Below are 22216 nucleotides of genomic sequence, written 5' to 3'. Positions count from 1 at the left end.
GAACGTGATGCGTCTGGGGTAATCACCATGTTATCCAGTCTGGTTTATGGAGTGACTGGACTCTGTGAGCGTGTACGAGAGCCATAAGCATGAGCGTTTTTTTTAAAAAAAACATAGATTAAGCAAGCTGAGGGATCTGGCTGGTGCCATCTCTGAGACATGTCAATGTCACACCAATATCCCATACATGGGTATATACCTGGGTGTTTGGGGCTTATATTATAGTTGCCCTTCATACCTTCAGTGGATGGGATCCCATGCTCTGCTGACATGCTGTTTTAGATAAGCAGATAAGGCGCTCCATGCTGTATTTACGGCACTGTAACTCACCTTTTAGTCATGGTGTAGATGTTCCAGGAACTCCAATACGTCAGTGGTTGAATAGTTCGTCGTCCCTGCGTCGTGGCAGTATTTTACCCATGTTAGCTTTTAGTGACTGTTCGCAGGGATGCCGACATGGTGGTAATGGTTCCTTTGGATAATCCCAGTCCCTGGTAAGGTCTATTCAAACCCTGCACCCAGGAGTTTGATGTTTCCCTGGCATGGGTGGCTTGTGCCTGATACTGGGTTGAGTCAGCAACCATGGTCCACTAGGGAAATCCATAGGTGACTCGCCCACCGTGTCGTGATGAACTGGGAACCATGGCTGTGTAGGCCGGTCGGGCACGTTCAATATCTCGGAGACAGATCCCTCTGTATTGCGAAGTGCCCGTCTGATGAGGCAGAAGGGAGGAAGGCAAAGCAGAAATTCCCCCTTCCAGCGTATAGGCATCTATCGCTGCTGCCTCTATCTGGTTCCTAAGTCACATACATGGGTTACTGTGATTCCGTCTTGTGCAACCAAATTGATATCTGGCTTTCAAACTGCTTAATAAATTTAGCAGATATTTTGGGTTTGACATTATTGAATGTAATCATGGATTTTACCCCGTGACATGGTGTCTCCCACTGTGTTCTAGCTTCCTAGGACATAGGCAGCTGATAGTTAAAATGTCTTTTGACACACCATTGCCAGATTTGTTTGACCAATTTGTTGCACAATAATGATTATTATGCTCCCCATATGGTTGATATAAGCCACCACCATAGTATTATCAATCCGTAACCACATATGTACGTGCTGCATTTGAAATGCATATGCTTTTTAGCCCAATAGGCGATCACCAATCCCAAGTAGTTGATGCCCGGTATGTGTAGTAACGATGTTTGTGAATTGGTCCATCTGTTACCTGTGCTGGATATGGAGTTTAGTTGCTCCCCAGCCTAAAGTACTGGCATCGGTTTTTAATAACCAGGTTGGGATTGGTGATGATAATAGGGCTGAAAACTATGCCAAATATATGTCTGCCCACCACCTTAATTGTGATATAGCTTCAGTGGGTACATTCATGATTTGATATAGTGACCCAAGTACCTTGGCAAAGTAACAGTCATATGGACGGAATTATTATTGAAGCCCAGATAATCCTTGGTAGTTAACGCTTCAACTCTGGTTTATCTGGGCGTGGGATAAACCTCAGCTTTAGGGAGCTGTTCGTAGCTAGAACTGCTGCCACAGCTAATTCCTTTGTTTCCCCTAATATGAGGATATCATCCAATATATGCCATGATTATGCTTGTTTTCTTAATATTTTCATGGCCATATATAATAGTTTAGGGCTGAGGTTAGACCATAGGGAATGCTATATGCTCCCATGGTTGCCCTAACCGGGATATCCATTATCCAGGTAAAATTTTTTAGGTATCTATAATGATCCTAGTGTATGGGTATAAGATAGTTAGCATCTTCCATATCAATGCTCCCCATAGGTATCCTAGGGAGATCAGATGTCTGGCAGTGACAAGAACCCATCTCCATCTTAAGTGTATATACTCAACAGATTTATTTAGTGATATTAGATCAATGATGATGCTACATTCACCATCTTTTGTAGTTTTGGTGAATATATTCGATACAAATTCCAATGGCTCATGTTTACTCCCCTGATCCGTTTAGTAATAAGCCTTTCTAGTTCAGCTTGACCTTCTCACTTCTCTTTTCTTAGAGGGAGAAAATGCCCTTTGGGCGCATTGCTGAACTGGCGGTAATATGCCCAATTTGAATTCGTTTTTATCCTCTAAGACTGTTGAGTATATTTTAGTTATTTGTGACAGCATCCCATGCTTTATCCACAAGTGTAAATGCCCCCCCACGCAGTTAGTAGAACACCCTGTTTAGTGTAAACGGGAGGAACCAGACTACCTACCTCCATGTTTGTTGTTTTTTTTTCATGAAGGCGTAGTTTGCTGGTATGCTGGTGCTGTCGGTGGGGCGGCGCATCTTCCCACGGCTCCGCTCTGGGCCCCGTCTAAAAAGAACTTTGGGGGTAAAGTGAAGCGGTCGCCAGGCTTTCACCAGTCCTTGTTTGATTCACTGGTGGATGCCGAGGGGTGCTGCCAGCTGGGTGTTGGATGCGATGTCCTGCTCGTTCCATGGCCTGCCTTCATGAGGCGCACAGGTTTATCTGCCTCTCGTCCCGCAGCAGCGGTTTGCATAGCCCCATATATTTGGGGTTGCGGGCAGGTCTATATGCACCATTGTTCAGTCGAGTATCCCAAATCTGGGGAACATCTTAGGCGTCAGCACCCTGGTAGTGCAATGGGATAGTCTCATCCTGGGAGAGTATAATCCGTGGAAAAGGCGAGCAAAGGCGGTAACATCTTGACCCTTCTGTAGAATTCGCTGCTTGTCTGCGAGTCTGCTGACCCAGCTGCCTGCGGATTTGCCTCTGGAAAGGCCTGCTCCTGCAGGACTTTGTTGGGAAGATGGTCGCGTGGAGGAGCCATGTAGTGGCCCACGACACCCAGTAGCTCTTCCTGATCCTGCTCCCCTGGCATACTGCTGTTCTCGTCCGCCTGCCCAGCGTTTAAGCCAGCCCAGCCCTGGCCTCCTTAGCTAGCCTCAAAAGAGGGAGCAAAAGGGTGTGCTAAATTGGAGGAGGCATAGCTCAAACTCCGCTGTTGCATCAATCCCTTGACAAGGGAGATGGCTAGTGCAATAGCACTGGGGTAGGAGTCAGCTCCCTTGGCATTCAGCCAGTGCCCCTTTTCTCCTGGAGGTGAACTCCATGACCTCCTCTGGCTTGGGGAGACAGACATACTCATTTTTGCTGTCTCCAACCTGTTCCAGTTTTGGAGGAAGATGGCTCCTGTAGAACCTGTAAATTGGTAAGATTTCCCCTTACCTGCATGTAGAGGCTGCCTGCCGTTTTCCAGGCGGCGTTGTGGCGGTTCCCGGGCGGTGATTCTCCTGGTCAGGAGTCTGCAGGGCTGCTGGTCGGGTTTTTTAAACTTCCCGCCGGTCCGCTGCTGTTACCAAACAGCTGTTCAGCGGACCGGCATAGCGCAGCTCCTTGCAGCGGTCCGCAGCGTTTGCGGTCCGGGTAGCGCTTTTTCCCCGTCCACTGTCGGCTCCACGCTGGAGTCGAAACGGGGCCCGCTCACCATGCCTCTCTACTTTGCTCCCCCTGGAGCAAAAACCACAAGGCCCGATTAAGGTAAGTACTTACCTCTCGTCCTTGGATGCGGGAGCTAGCCCGACTCCCGCTGGCCGCGTTGCACAGCTGTGCGATAATGCCGCATGCGCAGTACCTGCTGGGTTCTTCACGGAATCACTCACGTGACTCCGAAGTAAAATTAATATCAACCAACTTTCCAATATATGAATCTTGCCTGTATGAAAAAATGTCTCAAAATGCTTTGCAGAAGCTTAGAGATAATGGGATGCAAAGTCAAAGAAAGGTGTGGAAGTACCTATCATTTTGGAAAGGGATAGTATTTAATAGAGTAGTAGAGGGGGTGAGGTGGAAATGTTTGGGAAGAATGTTCTGGATTAGAAGTTGAAAACATGCAAAACATGGGTGGCTACAGTGGCGCAGCGGTAGAGTTGCTGCCTTGCAGCACTTGCAGCGCCGAAGACCCGAGTTCGATCCTGACCACGGGTGCGGAGTTTGTACGTTCTCCCCGTGACCGCATGGGCTTTCTCCAAGATCTTCGGTTTCCTCCCACACTCCAAAGACGTACAGATATGTACGTTAATTGGCTTGGTGTATGTGTAAAATTGTCCGTAGTGTGTATAGAGTAGTGCTAATGTGCGGGGATCGCTGGTCGGCGCGGGCTTGGTGGACTGTAGATCTCTCAACTAAACTAAAGATAAGGTTGAGAGGGAATGGGGCCACGAGGCAGGAGAAGATTTTTCTGAGGAATAAATAACATTTTAAAACAAACCTTTCTCTTATGGGGAGTTCTCATTAGGAAGGAAACATTGGAGTTGAAGCAATTGTAGCTAGATTTACAAGCTGTGAAACCTGGACTCCCCAAGGCTCAGTCACGAGGAGAGTTTGCACAAACCATAGCTTTATTCTTTGGAATTATACAGTGTTTTGGTCAGTTTTCAAGATATACATCAGAGCTGATAGAGTAGAAGAACTACATTGTGTGTTTTGGCACTGGTACCTCAGAGTAGGAAGCCTGAACTAAAAGTTAGATGCGTGCCTTTAATGACCGAGGTTAAGGAAGATTACGATACATAATTAGCAGTAGAAGTTTGGAACAACAGTTACTATTGAGAAGTTTATTTGAGATTGATAGTTCTTTAATCAGTGTATCCACAAAGTGGTGGACACACAAAATGTCACAAACTGCTATCATCCCATTGAGCGGCATGAGGGCCAATAAATATCCTCTTCTTCCATTTTTCCTGTAATTCCTGTTTATTGATGCAGATAATACTTTAGCCATATTATCTTTATTGCTTAGTAGTTTACTTGCCAATTCAAAGACTCATAAAGGCAGAAAGGGCGACCTTTGTCCCACTAAGTCCATCTGGAACTTGCAGGGCAACCTATCTTTTCTCAAATTCATGCTCTTTTCCCTTAGCCATGGAAATTAGTGCCTATCCACTTCTTACAGAGAGCCACAGAGCCATAGAACTCTGTAGCAGCATCTCTGGAGAAAAAGGATGGGTTACATTTTGGGTCGGACCAGGAGTCACATAATGGATCCACGGCTCAGTGCCTCTCCCTATTCATCATCGGGGATGCTATAGATATTGTAGTTAATTATATTTATTGATGATCATTACACCAAGCAATGTGGGGATGGTGGACTCTTATCTCTAAGTCCATATTTCTTTAGAGTCATTGGGTTTTCAAGTTATACAGCGTGGAAACAGGTCATTCTGCCCAACTTGCCCATGCTGACGAACATATCCCATCTACACTAGTCCCACATGTCTGTAATTGGGCCATATCCCTCTAAAAGTATCCCATCCATGTACCTGCCCAAATGTTTTTAAAAGGCTGTGAAAGCACCTGCCTTAACCATCTCGTTCCTTATATTTATCACCCTTTGTTGAAAAAAAAAACCCTCAGGTTCCTGTTAAATCTTTCCCCTCTGACCTTAAACCTATGTCCTCTGGTTCTTGATTCCCCGTCTCTGTGTGGTGTGGAATGAGATTATATGGCTTGTCGAGTCAATGCCACTATGCTGCCCACTCTGTTTCTTCTTATTGGGTTCCTGATGTCCTTTCAATTGTGGGAAGACATGAAGAGGGCACCAGCCAAGGAGGACAAGGAAAGTCAAAGCTTGGATGCAATGCTTGTATCAATGCATGGGACTCACTTCAATGCAAGGAGTATTATGGATAAAGCAGATTAAATGAGGTTGGATCAGTACACGGAACTCTGATGTTGTGGCCAATGCAATGGTTTCATTGGTGCTTTATTGTCATATGATCAAAACACAGTGAAATTATTTTCTCGGTCACCATGAGGTAGCTTGGAAAGTTGGGACTGTACGATAGTTTATGGAAGGACCGCTCAGTAGACTGATAAGAGGAGGGAAGAAGCTGTTCCTGAGTCTGGTGGTATGTGCTCTCAAACCTCTGTACCTGCTGCCGAGAGGAAAGGGAAGAAGAAGGAATAACCATGGTGGGAGAGTTCCTTGATTATGTTGGCTGCTTCTCCCGAGGTATCATGAATTGTAGATGGAGTCAATATTGGTGAGCCTGATCTATGCAATGGAATGGGCTACATCGACAACTCTCAGTAATTTCTAGTGGTCCACATTCCACAAATGAACAAATTGCACTTGAGTTTTGTTTATTACTGTCACGTGTAATGAGGTACAGTAAAAAGCTTTTGCGTGCTGTTCAGTCAAAGAAAAAACTATACATGAATACAATCAAGCCTTCCGCAATGCACAGACAAAGGGTACAACATTTAGTGCAATATATATCATTGAAGTCCGATTAAAGGTAGTTCAAAGGTCTCCAATGAGGTAGATGGGAGGCAGGACCGCACTCTAGCTGACGAGGGACAGCTAGGAGGCAACTTTCCCCGAATCTGAAGGTATGCGTTTTCAAACTTCTGTACCTCGTGCCTGATGGGAGAGGGGAGATGAGGGAGTGACCATGGGTGAGACTGGTCCTTCATTATGCTGGTGGCCTTGCCGAGGCAGTGTGTAGTGTAGACTGAGTCAATGGAAGGAATGTTGATTTGTGTGATGGTCTAGATTGCGTGCACAACTCTGCAATTCTTGTGTGTTTAGATGGAGCTGTTGCCAAACCCTGGTGTGATGCATCCCAACAAAAAGCTTTTGATATGCCAACATTCCTAGTCCTTCTAAGGAAGTAGCGTGTGCTTTCCTGGCCATTGCTTCAATTTCCAGGAAAATTGCTGGTGGTATTTATTCGTAGGAACTTGAAGCTTTCGACAATCTCTACTTTGGCACTGTTAATCCTGGCCAAATTGGAGAAGCTATGACTTCAAAATGGGGTAAAAGCTTCAGGGCTGCTGGGAGATTTGGTCAATTTGGAATTGCTCTCTGCAGAACTGGGACAAGCTGTGGAGTAGTGCCAGTGTGTCTACAGCCTTGATACAATTTGCAAGAAAAGAATAAGAACATCTGCAGACCCTGTCAATTAGGTGCAAAATGCATAGAATGGATTGGATGCTACATTATTGGGTTAGGGAAATGTCTGATATGTATGAGGTTAATCGATATCTGTAATTGGATTATTAAGAGACCACCCCCATGCGGTTCGGCCCCTCGAGTTCCCGGGACCTATAAAAGTCCGCGATCATGAGGTCCAGCGTCGATCTTCTGGGAGAGCGCTTGCGACTGCGTGACCTTCTGGAGTTTGAGCGAGGCCTAGAGGGCTTGATCAGGCAGATAAGAGGATCGAACCCATGGTGGGATAGGTACGGTAGTTGAACTGTAATTGCGCATTTGTTAAAATAAAGATGAGTTGTTTCAAGTGTTTGATTCAGTGTTTTTGCTGAAACCAGATTGGGGGAAGCTTAGAAACAAACAATTTACAGCACCATCATTGTAAATTGGGGTGTGTGCATTGCCTTGCCAGGGAAACAGTACACCAGAGAAATTCCCTTACTTGTGCCTGTGAAAGTATCACCACTTGAAAAAGTAGATGGGGATCTTAGTTAAACATCCTCATAAGAATATAAGAGTTAAAACAGAAGTAGAATATACATCCTGAGGTGCCTGCTCCACCAATCAGTAAGATGAAGACCGAAACTCATTTTCTTGCTTGGTCCTCATTTTCCTGTACTTCATGATTCGGTCTCCATTACCTGATAGACCGGAAGATAGACCAGAACATAGACCGGAAGATTGACAACCCTCTTACACAAGAGATTTCTCCTCATCTACTTAAGAAGCTTTTAGATAGGCACTTGGTTATGTCGATAATAAAGAGATATGGATCATGCAAAGGCAGAGGACATTAGTTTATCTTGGCATCATGTGCAGCACAGACAACGTGGGCTAAAGGAGGTGTACCATCCTGTCCCTATACTTCCCACCTCATGCAGCAGCCCTCCAGGTGAGACAGAGGTATACATGCACCTCTGCTAACTTCATCTAATGTATTGGGTGTTCTCGAATTGGCTCCTGTACATCAGCGAGACTAAGAGTAGTCACATGACCATTTTGTTGGGCACTTGCGCTCGGTCCACCAAGGCCTACTTTATCTCCCGGTTGCAAACCATTTTAACTTTACTTCCCATTCCCACACTGACCTTTCTGTCCTGGGCCTCCTCCGTTGCCATAGTGATGCCCCAGGCAAACCAGAGGAACATCAACTCATATTCCACTTAAAATGTGAACATTGAGTTCTCCAATTTTACGCAACTCCAAAATCCTCCACTTCTTCCCACATCCCACTCCCCCCTCTCATGTGCTCCACCTGGACTGCACCTATTTTCTCCCTCCCCCTCCTCCTCCCCTTCAACCTAAAGTCCTTCCTCTAGCTTCACAATTTGCAACTCTTCAATCCTTCTGACTCACACCTATGCTTTAATCTCTGGCCTTTGTTCCAACCATCTACCTATCAAACCCCCCCTTGCCTGTGTCTGCCTTTAACCTGCCATGTTTTGTCCTGCTTCACCTCTTGTCCCAGCTTTCTTCCACCCCCACAATCAATCTGACGAAGGGCCCTGGCCCGAAACGTTAGACATCCGTTTTCTCCAAAGAGGCTGCCTGACCTGCTGAGTTACACCGCAATTTGTGTCTTTTGTGTCCCAGGCATGTGCTGTTCTATGCTCTTGTACGAAAGGGTCCACCTTTTATCCTGAGGCTCTGCTTCCTAGGTCTAGGTTCCCCACCATAGGAAGCATCTCCTCAGAAGCTTCTTGGAGTCTTATTTCTCGACTAACTTCACTTTCCATTCTTCTAAACCCCTGAGTGTAATTTCCTCTATCAGCTTGATTATTTCTCACAAAAAATAACCCTTCATGCTTGGAATCGATCCGGTGGACCTGCCTCCAAGGCAAGTATATCTATCCTTCCTTAAGTAGGAAGATGGAAATTCTGCACAATACCCAGGTGTGATCTCACCAAATTCCTCTGCATTTGTAACAAAACTCTCCACTTTTGTATTTCATCAGCCTTAAAGGCCCAACATCCCAGTTACCTTCTCAGTTACTTGTTATAGCTGCTAACTTTTGTATGGCACTAAGTTCCCTTCTGAACAGCAGCGTTCGACAGCCTCACATCACTTAAATAATACATTGGTTTTCTTCCCTTCCCACATCACATTTCCCCAAGTTAGTAATTCATTTAACATGTTTATATGCTCAAGCAACTCTTTTGCTAAGCATTTGAAAAATGAGCTATATGATCCAAATCAGTATCACATGGAATAAAAAAACATTGAAACATAGAAAATAGGTGCAGGAGTAGGCCATTCGGCCCTTCGAGCCTGCACCACCATTCAATATGATCATGGTTGGAGTAGCTCGGTGGGGCAGGCAGTATCTCTGGAGAACATGACTAGATGATGTTTTGGGTTGGGACTCTTCTTCAATCTGAATAGAACTCTTGACCAGAAATGTAACCTATTCATGTTCTCCGGAGATGCTGCCTGACCCTCCGAGATACTCCAACACTTTGCGTCATTTTATAACAAATGTCGCAATTATTTTGTGACACCTTTGGGCTGCTTACAATGCTGTTTTCGTGTACCAAGTCCAATTCTTGTCACCAAAGACAGACATAAAATGCTAGAGCAAATCAGCGGGACAGGCAGCATGTCTGGAGAGAAGGGATGGGTAACATTTTGGGTCGTGACCCTTCTTCAGACCCTTCTATCCAGAGATGATGCCTGTCCTGCTAAGTTACTCCAGTATTTTGTGTCTACCTTTGGTTTAAACCAGCATCTGCAGTTCCTTCATACCCAATTCTTGTCACTGTGTCCTCCTCACAACTTTGTTTCCCAGTTTTCCTTTGCATTGTTAGCAATTTTGATACAATACCCATCTGAATGATAACAGCACCTCTCACACTGCGGTGTTAGTCTGGAACGTGTGCTGAAGTGTTCAGTGCAGGGCATGAAGCCACAACCTAACTCACAGAGGGAGAGGTACCACACAGAGCTAAGATCCACACTACTGACTGTGAATGGATAGGATTACTCCCTGCAGCAACATACATATACAGTCCCAAATGTAATGAAAAGGTATAATGGATTTTGCCGTGGAACCCCAGGGGATTCACTGTACAGCCTCTTTATAATGAATTACAGATACATGGCAGTTATTATAAAGTGATAATCTTACTTATTGCACTATGAAGTGAGAAAGAAATTGATTTATGATTGCTCATTGAATCCTTTAACCTAAAATGCTATAGTCATTAATCATTTTTTATTCTCTACACTAACTGATCTCTGATGTCATTACTTTGGGGCTGCCTAGGATTTGGACATAGATGCTAAAATGGAGATATGCTTTTGATCTAATGTCCCTTTAAGACTGAGATGCAGGAGACCACATATACTGGAATCAGGAGCAAAAAACAAACTGCTCAGCAGGTCGAGCAGCATCTGTGGAGGAGGTGATGCAGACTTGATCAAGGCCTCGATCTCAAGTGTCAACCTCCCTTTGCCTCCACAAATGCTGCTTGATCCACTGATTTCCTCCAGCAGTATGTTTTTAGCTCCCTTTAAGGTAATTGCCTGGTTACGCCCTATGAAGAAGTGATCCAAATAAGAACAAGCTGAGGTCAGATTAGGGAATCATTGGCTTCAAATTACTGGTTTCTCTCAAGCCTGTTTACAAACTTCCTGGGCGTGCACATCTCTGAAGATCTGTCCTGGGACCAGCACATTAATCAATCCCAAAGAAAACTCATCAACATCCAAATACTCTATCCAACTTCTACAAGTCTGCAGTAGAGAACATACTGACTGATTGCATCATGGACTGGTGTGGTAAACCTGAATGCCCAGGAATGAAGGAGACTGCAGAAATTGGTGGATATTGCCCAGTCCATCACAGATATTGACCTCCCCGCCATCCAAGGAATCTATAGTAAGCGCTGCCATAAGGAGGCAGTTAATGTCATTAAAGACCCACAGCACCCTGATCACGCTCTCATCCCACTATTGGGAATAGGATACAGGATTCTGAAAACTGTGACCTCTAGCTTCAAAAACAAGCTTGAATATTGCACAACACTAACCATTACCAAAACAACTACGATCTACTATGGACTTGTTTAAGTTGCAATATGGACTTAGGTTTTGCACTATTATGGTCTGCTCACCTAGTACAACTGATCATTAATTTATTATGTAATTGATTATTGTATATGTATTTGTTTCTAATTGCATTAATGGGTCTGTAAAGCTGCAGCAAGTATGAATGTCATTGTTCCTTAGCCAACACATATGACAATTAAACACTCCTGCCTCTTGACATTTACCGAAACATCGGGGGAAGAAATCCAAAAAAATGTATAACCTCCGGATGTCAGAAATCAGAAAGCAATACAGAAAATGCCACACACACACACAGCAGTTCAGGCAGCATCCGTAGAAAGAGAACCAGAATTAATATTTCATGTCAAAGTCTCTGTGCTAGAACAGGGTCAGAGAGAAATCAAATTACAGGAGAGATCATGGAGGTAATGAATAGAACAAAGGGAGTATCTTATGCTGCATGTTGTTAAATATAATTTATTGGAATAACGGTGACATTTGATATGCCTCTTTTTGCAATTAGCATCAAAGTAACCAGAGCACTATCTCTATCACACATTTAACATGTGACCACTGAGGAATTTGTATCCACTGGAACACATCATATCTACATGCATGGAATTAATAAACTTAACATAATGAAAGGTGTAAAAGCAACTCAGCTCTGAATAGCGGAGAGCCTTGCATAATCAAAGATGATCGTTAAGGCAAGTGGCCAGTGTCTGCATGAGCAAGACTTCAGTGTTCACAGTGTAGGCTAACTGGTCATAATATTATCAATCAACCTTTATTGTCATCTTGCAAAACAACAGTTGTACAGTTGTACAGTGCAAAATGAGAAGACATTTCCCAGGGAATACCGGAGCATCGCACATAAAACTTAAACATTTGACACATAAAATAAAAACAATTAAACCAATCCAGTCCATGATAAAACAGTATGAATAGTTTAAAAGTGCAGGTAAAAACAGCAACATTAAAATACAAGTAAAAACAGTCATAAATTGTCCAGGGCAGCTGATTTAAGTGGCCAGTGCCAGGATTATTAAATTGTCAGTGCAAAAAAGCAGCAGAATCAGGTGGAGTGACTGTTTAGCAGCCTCACAGCCTGTGGAAGGAAGCTGCTTAGCAGTCTGGTTGTCCGGGCTTTGATGCTATGGTATCTCTTGCCTGATGGCAGGAGATCCAGATGTGTGTGGAGTGAGTGAAGTCTGTCCTTTGCTATGCTCAGAGCTTTTTTCAGACAGCGGCTCTGGAACAGTTCTTGTACCGAGGGAAGGGAGACGCCAATGATCCTCTCTGCTCCCCTCACTACCCTTTGCAGAGACTTCCTGTCTGAGCAGTTACAGTTGGAGTACCACGTGTTCATGCAGTACGTGAGTACAGACTCCACCGTGGCCCTGTAAAAAGTCTTGAGGATGTTGGTGGGAAGTGAGACCTGTTTGAGTTTCCTCAGGTAGTGCAATTGCTGATGGGCCCGTTTGACAATCCCAGTGGTGTTCCTGGACCAGGGGAGACTGTCTGTGATTTGCACTCCGAGGAACTTTATGTTCTCCACTCTCTCCACCGTGGTGCCACTGATGTTGAGGGGTGTGTGTTTGGGCTGCGAGCTCCTGAAGTCGACAAACATCTCCATTGTTTTGTCGACATTTAATTCTAAGTTGTTTTCGCCGCACCAGTCCACCAGTTGTTTCACTTCCTCCCTGTACATTGTTTCATCCTCTCCACTGATGAGTCCCACCACTGTGGTGTCATCTGCAAATTTAATAAACCTGTTGTCCCTGAATCTAGCAGCACAGTCATGTGTGAGCAGTGTGAACAACAGCGGGCTGAGCACACAGCCTTGAGGGGAGCCAGTGCTCAGCGTGATCGAGCCTGAGGTGTTCTTGCCAACATGGACTGACTGCGGTCTCTCTGTCAACAGATCTACAAAGAATATTAAACTCTTGAAAAATAAGTAATTGTTCACGCAATATATTTAACAGTATTGATTCATATTAAAATTACCTCCAACATCCATTTGATACCAAGATTGAAAGTAAAAAATAAAAATAATATAATTAGTTCAGCAAAAAAGTCATTTTATAAAGATTTGCTCAGACTTTCAGACATAACTCAGTTTTTAATATTTATTTATTTAGTCAGTAAGTTGAAGACTTGGGTATTACTTGGGCACTTTAAAACTATTTGCTGCATTTCTCTAAAGTTTAAATATACATTTTGAAAATGCAATTAATTTGTTTAGTTGGGAGGAGTGGATCAGGTCATAGAGTCGGGTCTCTAGTCATAGAGTCATGCAGTGACGAAACAGGCCCTTCAGCCCAACTTTCCAATGCTGATCAAAATGCCCCATCTACACAGTCCCTCCCTCCTGGGGTCATCGGGTGTTTCGGGTCTCACAACATCAGACACCCTAGCCCAGGCGACCCAGCCGGGGTTGATCAAGCCCCGACTTGCGTTCCAGTGGCAACCGCCCACGGATCAGCCCTCTTAATCCAAAGCCACCTGTAGTGGCTTTCTCTGTGGCTTCGCTTGCGGATTGAATGGCCCTCTTCTTTGTCAGCCCTATAATAGAGATTCTCACGATAAAGTTGACTTAAAGTGTTAGTTAATTTCATTTTTATTATGAATGCTATTATTCTTTCACCACAAAAGCACGCTTAAGTTTTTCCGACGCAGCCTACAGAAATGTTGTCAGTGTAGTTTGAATGCCTATGTTGTTATCTTGGTACAGTTGTTGAACTTCTACCAGTGTGCCATTGCCCTCTCAGTTGCTTCTCCACTGTTCTCTCCACTATTCTCATACGCAACAGCAAGTAGCAAAAGCAAAACCTGTGATAGTTGCTGTGGTACGAGGGGACATTGTATGAGGGGACATGACACTGTAAAGGAGATTAAAAAGAGGATGTCAGTGTGAAAGTGATCTCTGACAAAGCTATCTTTCACAGGTGCTCAATGACATGAGGTAACTTACTGAGTGCAGCCACTCTTTACAACCCAACAGCACACCTAAACCTGATACTCTGCCTTCAAGGCAAAGTGCTGAGTGCATTTTAGAGTCATAGTCATACAGCATAGAAGCAGGCCTTTCAGCCCAAAATGCCCATATCGACCAAGATGCCCCATCTAAGCTGGTGGGCCCATATCCCTCTAAACCTTTCCTTCCAATGTACCTGTCCAAATGTATTTTAAATCCTGTTATATTACCTCCCTCAACTACAGCAGCTCACTTCATATACCCACCACAATTGGTGAAAAAGTTGTCCCTTGGGTTCCTATTAAATTTTGCCCCTCTCACCATAATGCAATGTCCTCTGCTTTTTGATTCCCATATTCTAGGTACAAGCTGATCTATATCGGTGAGACCAAGCGTAGGCTTGGCAATCATTTCGCGCTAACACCTCCGCTCAGTCCGCACTAACTAACCTTACCTCCTGGTGGCTCAGCACTTCAACTGCCCCTCCCATTCCGATTCAGACCTCTCTGTCCTGGGCCTCCTCCATGGCCAGAGTGAGCAACGCCGGAAGTTGGAGGAACAGCACCTCAAATTCCGCTTGGGGAGTCTGCATTCTGGTGGCATGAACATTGATTTCTTACAATTCTGTTAGCCCTTGCTGTCTCCTCCCCTTCCTACCTCAGCCCTCGGGCTCCTCCTCCTTTTTCCTTTCTTCTCCCCACCTACCCCCACCAGTCTGAAGAAGGGTTTCGGCCAGAAACGTTGCCTATCTCCTTAGCTCCATAGATGCTGCTGCACCCGCTGAGTTTCTCCAGCATTTTTGTGTACCTTCGATTTTCCAGCATCTGCAGTTCCTTCTTAAACAAACTGATCTAATATTTACATTTTGAACAATCTCTGCCCTCACCCCCACTGTGCTTCACCCCCATCCTCAATAAACCTATTTGCAGCATTTGTCTCACACATTTTGACTATAGTTCATCATCCGTTATTTATTTACATTGTGATTTTATTTTGTGTTTCTCCAGAAGCAAGCGTGCAGCAGCGATAAGGAGTGTGCACCAACTGGCTACTGTCACCATTCGCAACATCAAGGCTATCTCACTTGCCTCTCCTGTAGACGGAGGAAGAAGCGATGCCACAGGGACTCCATGTGCTGCCCTGGGAATGAATGCAGTAATGGTGTGTGGACTTTAACTTCACTCATTTATGGATCAATGTAGTGGAGAAATTATGGAACAGAACAAATGCATTTTAGAGTCATTGAGTCATACAGCATGGATATGTGGGGGGGACAGCACGGTGTGCAGCGGTAGAATTGCTGCCTCACAGCGCCAGAGACCCGGGTTCGATCCTGACTAGGGGTGCTTGCTGTGCAGTGTTTGTATGTTCGTCCTGTGACCCCGTGGGTTTTTCCCAGGTGCTCCAGTTTTCTCCGACACTCCAACGACATAATGGCTTGTAGGTAAATTGGCTTCTGCAAAGTGTAATTGTCCCTAGTTACTTTACATTGGAGAATTCAACGTTTATACCACTGGGCTGTAAGCCACCCCTGTTTGTGTATGGCCTCACTCTGGCAATGGAGGAGGTCCAGGACAGTGTGTAGGAGAGTGATCGTTGGTCGGCAAGGACTCGGTAGGCCGAAGGGCCTGTTTCTAGGCTGTATCCCTAAAGTCTAAAGGCCATCGGCTCAACTTGCCCATGCCAACCAAGATGTCCCATCTACACTTGCCCACCCATCCACATTTGGCCCATAACCCTCTAAACCATTCCTACTCATGTACCTGTCCAAATCTCTTTTAAAAGTTGTTTTGATACCTGTCTCAACTACTCCCACCACCTTCTGTGAAAAAGTCATCCGGTCAAATCTTCCTCTCTCACCTTCAACCTATGTCCCCTAATTTTTGATTCCCCTACTTTGGATAAAATACATTTTAATTCCAGTGGTTTCTCAGGTTCCTGTTAAGTTTGCTAGCTAAAGACATGGCATATGGGCACAGAGTATAAAACATGTGCTGCAGGTAGAAACAAGGAACTGCAGATGCTGCTTTACAAAACAAGCACAATGTGCTGGAGTAAATCAGCGGGTCAGTCAGTATCTCTGGAGAACATGTTTATGTCACTTTTCAGACCTCCAGACTGATTTTGATGGGGGGGAATGAAAGCTGGAAGAGAGGAGAGGCAGAACAAAGCCTGGCAAGTGATAGCTGGATATTGGTTAAGGGTGGGTGTGGGGGGAGGATTTGATAGGCAGATAGTTGGAAAAGCAAAAGGTATGCGATAAGGATTGAAGAGATGCGAATTGTGAAGTTAGAGGAAGGAATGTAGCGGATGGGGAGGGGTAGGAGAGAAATAGGTGTGTCTAGGTGGGGCACAGGGGTGGGGTTACATAAAGGTGGGGGGAAGAAGGGGGAGGGGTTGTTTTCTCCAAAATTGGAGAATTCAACGTTCATGCCATTGGGTTATAAGATACCCCAGTTTGTGTATGGCCTCACTCTGGCAATGGAGTAGGCCAAGGACAGAAAGGTCAGCATGGGAATGGGAAGGTGAGTTAAAATTGTTACCAACCAAGGAATCCACAAGGCCTTGGGGAACTGAGCACAAGTGTTTGCCGAATTGGTTGCTAAGTCTACACTTGGTCTCGCTGTATTCATTGATTCCCCATGCTGCAAACAAGGGCGGCACGGTGGTGTAGCAGTAGATTTGCTGCCATACAGCACCAGAGACCCGGGTTCGATCTGTACGGAGTTCGTACGTTCTCTCCGTGACCACTTTGGTTTTCATCGCGATCTTTGGTTTCCTCCCACACTCCAAAGATTTACAGGCTTGTAGGTTAATTGGCTTGGTATAAGTGTAAATTGTTCCTTGTGTGTGTAGGATAGTGTTAATGTGTGGGGATCGCTGGTTGGTGTGGACTCAATGGCGCACTGTACCTCTAAACACTGGATGCCGTAACCTCTGTCTCATCTATAAAAACTGCTGGGCCCCTTGGATGTTGAGGAGGGAGGAGACACAGGGACAGGTGATACATCATCTATGGTTGGATAATTTCTAAGGTGGTGAATTCCTTCCGCTATATACGTGGAACTGTTGTGTGCCCCTGAGGCATGACCTTGAGTTTTTTGTGATGGATTAACTGTTTATTTCTCGGTTTTGATATGCATATGCATATAGATACATACATATGCATTCATATACACACACACATATATATAAATATGTGTATGCATGTATTTACTGTATATATTTGCGTGTATACATAAGAGGATATATATATAAAAGAGTATATATATATAGTTGTTGTAGTTGTTATTATTTTTTTTACAGAGTACTATGTTTACATATCTGTTGTGTTGCTGCAAGTAAGAATGACATCGATTTGTTTTGGGATCTATGAGAATCAAACACTCTTGACTCCATTTTTGGCCGGGCGTTAATCTTGTGACCATTGCTGTTCTTTCCCCCAGGAATCTGTGTAGCGTTTCTTGAAGGCGCTGCCCGCAGAGCCGCCACTGGGGATATCCAAGAGCACTCGAAGAAGCCCACTCACCGTGGATCCAAGGGCACGTACTGGCACATTGTGGGCAACACCCAGGCTAAACCATCACGCGAGAAAGGTCGGTGTCTTTATCATCAATGGAGCAACCTTGCAAAATTCTCCTCAATTACATTTTTCGACCGCAGCTTCTGAAATAAGTGAAATCAGTCCAGAATATTTACTTTAGTTTACTTTAGTGATAAAGCGTGGAAACAGGCCCTTTGGCCCACCGAGTCCACGCTGACATGCATTCACCCCGTAAACCAGCACGATCCTACACAATAGGGACAATTTACAGTTTACAGAAACAAATTGACCTACAAACCTATGTAGGGAAGAACTGCAGATTAAGGCTTGTACAGAAGTTGGACACAAAATACTGGAGTAACTCAGCGGGTCAGGCAGAATCTTTGGAGAAAGGGAATAGGAGATGTTTCGGGACAGAACTCTTCTTCAGACATGATCTGAAAAAGGATTCCGACCCAAAACGACACTTAAATTCCTTTTCTCCAGAGATGCTGCCTGACCCTCTGAGTTACTCCAATACTTTGTGTCTATTTTTGGTAGCCTACAAAATTGTATATCTTTCGAGCGTGGGAGGAAACCGGAGCACCTGGAGAAAACCCACGCAGTCACAGAGAGCATGTACAAACTCTGTACAGAGCGGCATCTGTTGTCATGATCGAACCCGGGTCTTTGTGGCTGAGTATCACATCTGACCCCACTGCGGAATTGGAACTAGGTTGTCAGATTTGGTTGTCTAGAGGGATTTCAGTATTGTGTACTTGGGGCGTCAAAGCTGGAACATCATCAGTCTGGGTGACACGGAGCCACTGCAAGCAGTACATATACTGTGAATGCATCGTGTAGCTTGCAACAGATTCCTTTGAAGGTTTATTAACTGCTACCCATGTGATCGGTGCAGTCCACCACCACAACTGGCAGGAGACTGGTAAAATACTTGAGGTTGATTTAAAACAGAAGTTAATTGTGGTTTTTACAATGTTTTTCAGTCAATCAGAACCCTTTATCATCAATCCCATAATCTAAATTTGGCAGGCAGCTCAATATAACACAAAATTAACTGTGCCTCAACTAGTACTTGATAAACTGTTGCAGTCACATACAGGACCAATCCAAGCTGCTGGGAATAGCCTGAACACTTATTGGCAGAAGCCTGAGTGTTTAACTTTTTAACTTTGTAGTTTTTCAATGTGTTAGCCAAAACTTTAGGGGAACTGCACAATAATCCAAATAATGGAACACAATAATGGAGGAACCCAGCGGGTCAGGCAGCGCCTGTGGTGGGAAATGGCCAGGCAACATTTTGGATCAAGACCAGACACAACTCAGAAGCGGATACCTGTTTTAGATGGAAATGTTGCAAAAGAACAATACACTTTGGATTTGGGTTGCAAGAGGTTTTGACGAGACAGGCAGGTTGAGTAAAACAAATTTTTATTTGGAAATCACAAACAAAAGGAGGTACTCGAAAACCACATGCTGGGTCAGCCATATATATAATAGCTCCAGCTACACGGGAGGAGCACTGTCGACTGAGGAGCAAAATCCCGCAAAAACACACCTGCGATCACGTGATGGCGCCAGCCAATAGCGAGGGTTCGCATTTCCCCAAGCCACCACTAGGTGCTGCTACAATGTATCACATCCATTACTAATGAAAACTAGCAACTAAAGAATTTCAACATGCGTCACGTGCAAGACAAGGACATTAGTTGAGCTTGGAATCATGTTCGGCATGGACACCAAGGTCTGAGAGGCCTGTTCCTGACCAGACCAACACACAAACCAACCTCCCTCCCATTAACTCCATCTACACCATGCTGCCTCGGCAAGGCCACCAGGATAATCAAGGATCCGTGTCACGCCGGTCATTCCCTCCACCCCTCATCAGGCAAGAAGTGCCTGAAAACACACACATCCAGATTCAGGGACAGTTTCTTCCCAGCTGTTATCAGGCAACTGAACCATCCTATCAACAACTAGAGAGCGGTCCTGAGCTACCATCTACTTCATTGGAGACCCTCAAACTATTTTTGACTGGACTTTACTGGACTTTATCCTGCATTATATGTTATTCCCTTTATCTTGTATCTAAACACTGTGAACGTTTTGATTGTCATAGTCAGAGTCATACAGCATGGAAACAGGCCCTTTGGGAGAAGGCGGGCAGCCGGAATTGGTAGTGCATGTCGGTACAAATGACGTGGGGAGAAAGAGGAAAGAGATTCTGCAGCGTGTCTTTAGAGAGCTCAGAAGAAGGCTGAAAAGCAGGACCTCCAGGGTGGTTATCGCCGGTTTGGTTCCAGTACCTCATGCTGGTGAGGGCAGGAACAAGGAGATAGGAGATCTGAATGTGTGGCTGAGGATCTGGTGCAGGGAGCAGGGTTTAGATTCTTAGATCACTGGAATCTGTTTTGGGATACGGGTGAATTGTACAAAAGTGATGGGTTGCACCTTAACAGGCAGGGGACCAGCATTCTGGCAGGCAGGTTTGCCACTGCTACATGCACGGGTGGGTTTAAACTAAATAGTGGGGGGGAAGAGACAAATTGGAAATACAAGGATGGAGTTAAAGGGAAAGAGAGTATAGGAAAAGTTAAGAAAGACACCAGAATTAACGGGACAGAAAGGTTACAAAGAGATAGGAATCGATGTGAAAGGTTGATGTGAAAGGTGAGGTTAGTAATCGATTAAAAGTATTATATATGAATGCGCAAAGTATAAGAAGTAAAGTAGATGAGCTAGAGGCTTAGTTAGAGATTGATAGATATGACATTGTGGTGATTACAGAGACATGGCTACAGGAGGATCGGGACTGGGAACTGAATATTCAGGGTTATACGTCCTATAGAAAGAACAGGCAGGTGGGCAGAGGAGGTGAGGGATGAAATTCAGTCCCCTGCAAGAGGTGACATAGGGACTGACAATGTAGAGTCGCTGTGTATAGAATTGAGGAATTGTAAAGGTAAGAAGACACTAATGGGAGTTATCTACAGGCCCCCAAACAGTAGCCTGGATAAAGGATGCAAGTTGCAGCAGGAGTTAAAGTTGACATGTTAAGGGCCTGTCCCACTTAGGCGATTTTTCAGCGGACTGTCGGCGAGTGTCAAGCTCACGGCACTCGCTGAAAAACCAGGAAGTGGAACGGTGAGTGTCAAGAGTGGAACACACACACACACACACACACACACACACACACACACACACACACACACACACACACACACACACACACACACACACACACACACACACACACACACACACACACACACACACCAGAATTCGGGAACTCCTCGTGCCCATGAAGGACACTCACCAGAGACCATCAGCGAACATGTGGCGACCACGTGGTGATCATGAGGTGAGTGCATAGTCTCCTGCACTCGCCTAAAAAGTCGCCTAAGTGGTACAGGCCCTAACAAAGGTAATGCCACTGTTGTTATGGGAGGTTTCAATATGCAGGTAGACTGGGAAAATAAGGTTGGTTCTGGACCTCAATAAAGAGAGTTTGTAGAGTACCTCGGAGATGGATTCTTAGAGCAGCTTGCATTGGAGCCTTCCAGAGAGAAGGCAATTCTGGATTTAGTGTTTTTTAATGAACAAGATATAAGAAGGGAACTGAAGGTAAAGGAACCGCTAGGAGGTAGTGACCATAATATGATAACTTTAAATTTGCAATTTGAGAGAGAAGGTCAAATCTGAAGTGTAAGTGTTGCAGTTGAACAAAGGGGACTATAAAGGCATGAGAGAAGAACAGGCCAAGGTCGACTGGAAAAGGATCCTTGCAGGAATGACGGTGGAGTAGCAATGGCAGGAATTTCTTGGCACAATCCCGAAGATGCCGGATCATTTCATTCCAAAGAGGAAGAAAGATTCTAAGGGGAGTAAGAGGCAACCGTGGCTGACAAGGGAAGTTAGGGATGGTATAAAACTAAAGGAAAAGGTGTATAACGTAGCAAAGAGTAGCGGGAAGCCAGAGGATTGAGCAACTTTCAAAGGACATCAGAAGGTAAAAAAAAAAGGCAATACGGGGTGTAAAGATGAAGTACGAAGGTAAGCTGGTCAAGAATATAAAGAAAGATAGTAAAAGCTTCTTAAGGTATGTCAAGAGTAAAAGATTAGTAAAGACATATGTGGGTCCCTTGAAGGAAGAAACTGGTGAAATTATTATGGAGAACAAGGAAATGGCAGAAGAGTTGAACAGGTATTTTGGTCTGTCTTCACTAAAGGAGTACTCAAACAACCTCCTAGATGTACTAGAGGACCATGGATCTATGGAGACAGACTGAAAGGAAATGTGAATTAGGCCAGAAATAGCATTGTGTAACTGATGGGACTGAAGGCTGATAAATCCCCAGGGCCTGATTACCCGCATCCCATGGTACTCAAGGAGGAGGCTCTAGAAATTATGGAGGCATTGGTGATCATTTTCCAATGTTCCTTAGATTCAGGATCAGTTCCTGTGGATTGGAGGGTACTAATGTTACCCCACTTTTCAAGAAAGGAGCGAGAGAGAAAACGTGGAATTATAGTCCAGTTAGCCTGACACGGTGCTGGAGTCAATTATCCATGAAGTAATAACGGCGCATTTGGATAGTAGTAAAAGGATTGGTCCAAGTAAGCATGGATTTATGAAGGGGAAATCCAACTTGACAAA

General features: G+C 44.7%; 1 protein-coding gene across 1 annotated transcript in view; it reads left to right on the top strand.

The window, feature by feature from the left end:
• Positions 1-22216, top strand: part of dkk2 (dickkopf WNT signaling pathway inhibitor 2) — a 55840-nt gene that overhangs the window by 21092 nt on the left and 12532 nt on the right. The window contains exons 2-3 of the mRNA XM_055641854.1: positions 15023-15176; positions 17462-17611. Of these exons, the coding sequence (XP_055497829.1) occupies positions 15023-15176; positions 17462-17611 (304 nt within the window). The remainder of the gene's footprint in view (positions 1-15022; positions 15177-17461; positions 17612-22216) is intronic.

The sequence above is a fragment of the Leucoraja erinacea genome, chromosome 1 (assembly GCF_028641065.1).
Source record: "Leucoraja erinacea ecotype New England chromosome 1, Leri_hhj_1, whole genome shotgun sequence".
Taxonomy (NCBI): Eukaryota; Metazoa; Chordata; class Chondrichthyes; order Rajiformes; family Rajidae; genus Leucoraja; species Leucoraja erinaceus.
Note: the sequence above shows the minus strand (reverse complement) of the source record. Positions and strands in the feature narration are given on the sequence as shown.